The sequence below is a fragment of the Bactrocera latifrons genome, unplaced genomic scaffold (assembly GCF_001853355.1).
Source record: "Bactrocera latifrons isolate USDA-ARS-PBARC rearing strain unplaced genomic scaffold, ASM185335v1 scaffold_277, whole genome shotgun sequence".
In the NCBI taxonomy this organism is placed as follows: domain Eukaryota; kingdom Metazoa; phylum Arthropoda; class Insecta; order Diptera; family Tephritidae; genus Bactrocera; species Bactrocera latifrons.
The window spans coordinates 255,732-262,745 of NW_017536374.1; the positions used below are offsets into that span (position 1 = coordinate 255,732).

Here is a 7,014-nt window from a genome sequence, read left to right on the forward strand (position 1 = left end):
GCAACTGCAATRGCAGCAGCAACTGTTACTAACTGTATAAATATRTATTTTACGGATATTATATATGTTTACAGTTATCAATTGTATTGTTGTTAATGTTATATATATAATGCGCATGCAAACAGTCAATAAGCAATTCAAACGCGGTGACAGGCGTTGCAAACGCAAGCAGTTTGTATGGCAGCTATACCGTATAGTCGTCCGATTTCAACGTTTTATTCACAGATTGTAGCCTTGCCTTGAAAATTAATTTGTGCTAAATTTTGTGAAGATGTCTTACCAACTAAAAAAGTTTTCCATACAAGGACTTGATTTTGATCGATTAGCTGGTACCGCAGCCACGTCTTATAGTGGTCCGATATCAACCATTCCGCTAAATGAGCAGCCTCTTGTGGAGAAAAAGGCACGTGGATTGATATCTCAAAAGCGAAGGCAGTAGTTCGCAATGTGAAATTCAGMTTTCAGTTACTTTGTATTGCTGCCAAATTTTCTCGAATGTTCATAGCAATCTAGTCTTTATWCCAATTAGAGTTAGCTTTAGACTTAGAGTTAGCTTAGGAGGTTATGTTTGAGAACTCACTTTGAAAGGGTGAAGAACAATCAGACGTACATAAATTTTCTTCAACAGACGACGACTGCGCGCTGATGACGAAGCAATCCAAATAACGTTCCACAAAACCTCCGTTAGCTTTCTTGCAGTTACACAGAGCACCCCTCGATGGCCGCTTATTTATAGAATTATAAAACGGCGACGGATTTAAGGAAAAGCAACGCTCTTTTAGAGCATAAAAGTAACGGGTCTCACGTATTTTTAAAAGTTTGCAACGCGYATAAGTTTACTAAACAAAGATCTTACAGATATTTCGATCTTAGCTTGGACACTGTGATGTTCCAGCTAAGACATAAACCTATCGGCTGAAACAGTATGAAATCGGAACAAASACAATATAATTAACCGATAGATGGGGCTCTTGACAAGCAGAAGACTGAAATCTTCTCAAAACTTCATTAGCATCGTCTATCGACAGTTTTCAAACACAAATTGGTTTCTAGTTTTAATAAAAATATATATAATATATTAAAATTACATAAGTAAATACATGTAACTCCAATGGAACTCGAACTAAAAATATAAGTTTACAATAAAGCGCTAACAGCCGCTACTTTCGCGCTATTTTTCTTGCTTGTCAGGCTCATCACGTTTTTTCTTCTGCTCAGCCGTCCCATTGACACGTGCCTTACTGCCGGCGCCGCTGCTGCTGCTACTCTTTGCGCTCGTCGTGGCGCTGCGTTGATCACTCGACTTCGGCTGCAGCATTTGCGCTGGTATCGGTATAGGCGGTGGCGCTGCTAAATTCAAACCCGAGGCAATCAAAGCGGGCAGSAGATCAGCTGTGGCACTTGTGGCAGTGTAAACATTTTGCATAATGCGCTGACGTTGTCGTTCCTGGCGTTGACGCTCGCGCTCTTCACGCAACAAATCGAAGTCGTCCTTCTCTCTCCCATCTGCGTCCTCATCTTCATACGTGAGTGATTCAGCCGCGCTCGTTTGAGAACGCAACTGTTCAGGTGGTAAAAGCAAGCTTTTCGAATCGACTTCACCGCCAACATCTGTCAACCGTGAGAGACGCGCAGCGCCGGAATATTTATTAGTRGCCAAATGCCTTTCATAATCCGATGTGGAATGCGGTATGTGTTCGCCCAGTGAGACGGAGCTGGTAGAGAGCCGCAAACGGCTGAGGTTAGTTTGYGTATCCTCCTTGCTGATGAGACGTTTCAATACCGCGTTGATCCGTGAGACACTGCTGTGCATGCTAGAGTTGGTGGCCATGTTGTCGCGACGCTTCCAAACGAAATGTGCAGCGCCATCCGACTACAAAAAGGAATGTGGTATGGATTAGATCTGTATCTTTTAAAAAACCCCAGAGACTTCATGCACTTCGGGGAGAAACTACCGAGACTAAGCACACACCAGTGATGCCGTTCCCATGACAGCCGGGTTTACGTAACCGGAAGAGATACGAAACTTCCTCCGGCTGACGATGATCAGTRACCTAATATATCAACCAAGGAAATAGACCGAGTCCTACTTCAAAATACTTCGGAAAAGACCGCATTCTATAAATGTTTCCGGCAGCTCGTTAAGAGATTATCGTTTTCTGTAAGTCGATATATAAGACTACGTGAAACCGGAAAACATTCCCATTAAGTTGAAGCTCAGGTAGSCCAACCCACAGCTACGAACTCTGCCCTAGGATCTAATTGATTTACAGACTCAATATATAATCGGGAAAAATGGTCTTAAGCAGCGGAAAAATCTATCAGAACTCTTGGTCCCTTCTCTCCGATACATTGAGAGATTTTATAATTCATGCAGCTCTCCACATGCCTTCTAGCTTAATAAYTAACGCGCTTTAAGGAAATAAATCTCGAATCCCACTTTAACCGAACATAACCTCAAATACCCCCCTATAATTGCTAGATCTATGAAAATTCTTGTTATCAAACTACCTTCTCTACAAAAAATCTCAAACAACTTCCAATACCTTGCCGGCATCCGTGAAATCTGTGGTGACCTTGTGGTAGTCCTCCGGATATGGCAGACCGCCAGGCAAAACTTCATCCCAGTACTGATCTTTCACCAATTCGGGATGCTCGTGATGCATTTCATCGACAATAAAGTAGGAGACTTGCAAATTGCGATCAATCATCCAATTCACCTAACCACGAAGTGAAGAATTTGTACGGAATCGCAATATAAACACGCCAGCTCACCTCAAAGTCATCATCGTCTTCACCAAACGGATTCATCAGCGACTCCGCCACCTTTAGCCAACCCATATAGAAGAAAAATTGCAGCGTTGTAAAAATGGGAAAATAATAGTCAACCCAATCGTAGTGCCCGTCAGGGTCTGCCTCTCTAGGCATCCACTGTTGGCCAATTAGCGCCGCCAAGAAGTATGAATACACCGCCAGCGTCACCACTTGTGTATAAACCAAAGGTATTGGCACCGAATCGAAATGCAATATAACGGCACATTTATTACGAAACGCGTCCAATTGATCGAAAATAGTTTTCAATGCGACATCGTCACGTATGCGACCCTCTTTACGTGCACGCGATACAATGCTGGCGGCCCAGACGAGCGGCACCCAATGCTTGCGATGCTTCGGTGATTTTTCATCCATAGCTATTAGCACATCCTTTTCATTATCGGTCAACAGACCGGCATCTACCAGCGAGTCCATTGTGGGAAAGCGTTTCTTCACACTCGGCGCCACCATCGTAAAAATCATGGTTAAACAGAGGCAGACATAACGCATGACGGTGCGACGCATGATGCGACCACGTTCATCCTGTCCGACAAAGAGCGTACTCACGTAGACGGCAAGTGGATCAGGCCATGGCACAGTAATGTATTGAGTCCACCAGCGATTCATGACAACCGCAATATAGAAGCCGAGCACAAAYGAGAGCGGTATGAGTGTGCTCGAGCTGTGACAGTAATGCACAAGCAGTTCAAAGAGGCTGTGAAGTTGAGAAACTTTATTAAAGTGAGGAGAGTGTATTAACACATACTATTCAAAACTGTAAGTTTAAACGGCGATGGGATGAGTTTAACTTGCTAAGCTTAAGCTGAGAATATAGTGAATATTTGCTTTATTCCTCTTATTTTTGAAGCAGCATYGCTCTTAGATCCACTATGTTCCCAGCCCAACAATGGTTTGGCTTAACTACAGTCCTTCGCAATTTTTTTTTTTTTAGAAAATTTGTTTATATCTTTTTTTATATATTTCTGCTCACCGTTGTTGTTCCGGTCCCATCAGAAAACGATAAGTAATACCCAGAGCATAATATAACACCAGAAATACGGCTARGTCCCTCCATATAATTTTATAAATRCTACCACGCCAACGTGCCAACAGTTTCAGGAAGCAATTGAAGTTGCTGGTCGCGACTTGCGCTTGATATGAGACCGTCATTTTAATATGAGAATGTTGGTGTATTTTAAATAAAATATTTTTTAATAATTTGCTCGTAAGAAATTTTCTAAATGAATATTTTTTSGTTTTTGATTAGACAAGCTGAAAAATAACTGAAGGATCGCATTGAAATGGAATACACAAAAGTTTATAAATCATTAATATAAATCGATTTCGTTTTCGAATKATCGAATTAGATACGCAGACAAAAACGAGCAGAAAGGGAAGAGTTTGAGTATGATGAGCTTGATGAGCTCGCCGACAAAGGTAGTGCTGGAAAGTTCTACGAAATGATGCGCAACAAGCGAAAGGTTTCAAGACGGGAGCATACTTTTATATGGCCCAAAGAGGTTGATGTTCAGAGCATACTGAAGTTATGAAGGTGACACTTCTGCAGACCTTTGGAGATGCAAACCCAATTCYCCAATAGACGACTGTGGGATAGATATTCCATTGCACGAAAATGCACGTCTTTAAAGCAACAAAATTCCAGCTATCCATGGAGCTATTCAAAAACGGCAATGAAAAACTGACAAGGTGCAGGCATCGAATGAAAGCATGCCCGCCGATAGTATGTTCTACCCAATCCACAAAATAGCTGACTAAACAATCTGCGCCAATTACAGCAGGATCCTTTATATGAAAGATTGAAGCCCACAGTCAACAAACAAATTGAACATTATCAGTGCGGCTTTAGACCCGGAAAATCTACTATTGATCTTCGGCTATACAATTATTATGATGTGTAAAATTCTAAAGATTTCATATTAAAAAAAAATATTCAGAACTCGTTTGAGAAGTATAAAACGTAATTTCAGCTCGAATGAAATAAATGAAATATCGAAAAGAGGCTGTGCGGCACCTAAAATTATACTAATTATTTAATTTCTTCCACAAAGAGTTACATTTACAAATCGCTTTCCACTCCTTATTTTGTGGGCTCCTTCCTTGTTTTTGTGCATTGATTTGCATGTGATTGGCTACCCTTTCATTACTGTTCATTTCACGCTCTTTCCCATTGTAGCTGCCACAGATTTGCGTAATTTCTAATTTGCCACACTGATTTGCATTGTACCCCTGCCAGCTGCATTTGGAAAATGTATAGTGGGCGTCATGCAACGAAAACGAATGCGCCACGGCGACACTTGCTACACGGACGAAATAATATTATGCCAAGTATTTGGTGTAGCGAAAGTGAGTGCGGGCCGAGCGGCTGTGTGACAAGTTCTCTTTCAAATGTCCTTCAAAAATTTGCATAATGCCAGCAGTTGTTGCCACAAACGCACACATATATATATATAGATAGATATGTATGGTATGTTAAAGGTGCTGCATTTACACACTTACAAACATATACAACTCKTTAGTTGCCACATTTTACTGCCGCATTGCGGACATTATAGCCACGTCTTGTKGCGATTCCTGCAGAAAATTTCGCTCAAACGCAGGCAACAATGGGCTGTTAAAATGTTACTTGCGCTTTTGAGTGCGTTGTACGAATATATATACACAGATATTTATATACATATATACGATTTATATAAGCAGATATATCAGTATGTCCKTAGGTACCTGCGCTTGTATCATTTTACGACTTTTCAACACCGCCATTTCCACGCCTTTTGCGCTGCTCACCCTTTCCACTTTCTATCACCTTCGCTATCTTTCTCTCTACCACTCTCTCTCTCTCGCTCCCCCTCTAGCTCGCCGCATTTCGGTCAACACTTCCATTTCTATTTCACTGTGTCAACAGAAAATTTTATGTAAACTAAATTTTATGCTGATAGTTTTCATACTATTTTATTAGCATACGCTCAGGCGTGCTTGCATATTTCCTCACTCGAGTGTGTGTGCGCGTTTGCTTGTATGAATATGTGATTAGTAATCCTTTAGCGCAGTCTCTTGTGTAATCATAAAATTTTGGTTGTAAAATTTGGGTCACACTGACCACAAAACACACACATGCACGGCACACGCGCTGTATGTATCACATTAACAATTCAAGCCGCAAGCCCGCTGGGACAGTTACACACACACACACATACACACATATATATACATATCATGTATGCAAATAAAAGCTACCAATGCTATAAATGTCGTTTTTATGTTATGCTAATGAACTTTTACTTTTACTTTTATTGATATTGTTTTACACGCATTCATTAGTAGATATGCTAATATGAAATCTGTGTGGTATGTAACAAAGCGTTTCACACGCTCACTACATACACAGTGGTGTTTTATAGTCATCAAGACTTGCTGTTTGCTGCTTGGGTTTAAACACGCGCATGCTTAGCGCTGCTGCTGGTGGCACTTACTTACAAGATGAATACAAATTTATGTTTTAACAAATGCCCGCGGGGATCACAGCAAACGTATGTTGCACATAAAAGCGCGATTTGAATGCCGAATGTTATGCAACACATGAGTGTCGTAAAAATCACATTATTTTAGTGTGATGTGTCACMTGACAGCACAAAGCGTTACAATGGCCATTATTATTTATGTTTCTGAGGGCGTAACAAGGCGCCGTGTTACTGTGCTGTTGACGCTTTACCTCTTTGGRACAATTTTGAAGTTTGAGTACACGAGGGAATAGGTGTGGATTTGGAACATTGAAATTAGATAAAGCTTGATAGAGCCCCAAAGAAGTTTGATAGTGAAGCGTACATTCTTACACCCTAAGACAGTTCGACAGCTGCTGCAGAAAAAGCATTTTTTATACTAATTTCACATAGTCATCCTGTTTTTGTRCACTGCTGCTAAAAAGACGCTACAGACTAGACAGAAAGAACGAGAAAATACAAAGATAAATATGATATACGGAAAAAGATATGCTTAAGGCTAAATGTAACATATATGTATGTATGTATATAAATGTATTATAAATCTTAGTCAATGTCTAAGTCTATGTCTAAGTCTAAGTCTAAATCTAAGTCTAAGTCTGAGTTTCAGTCTAACTCTAACTCTAAAGCTACGTCTAAGTCTAAGTCTAAGTCAAGTCTAAGTCTAAATCTAAGTCAAGTC

At 40.6% G+C, this 7,014-nt stretch overlaps 1 protein-coding gene and 1 long non-coding RNA gene across 2 annotated transcripts in view; both read right to left on the minus strand.

Moving 5' to 3' along the window:
- The window catches only part of LOC108970029, a 147,736-nt gene that overhangs the window by 127,677 nt on the left and 13,045 nt on the right, over window positions 1-7,014 (minus strand). The window lies entirely within an intron of this gene.
- LOC108970028 (bestrophin-4-like) lies at window positions 1,113-4,031 on the minus strand. Its single transcript, XM_018935130.1, has 4 exons — window positions 3,806-4,031; window positions 2,776-3,529; window positions 2,547-2,720; window positions 1,113-1,873 (listed from the first exon to the last, which is right to left on the minus strand). Exons 1-4 carry the CDS (start codon window positions 3,982-3,984, stop codon window positions 1,172-1,174), a joined length of 1,809 nt encoding a protein of 602 aa, XP_018790675.1. The 5' UTR covers window positions 3,985-4,031; the 3' UTR covers window positions 1,113-1,171.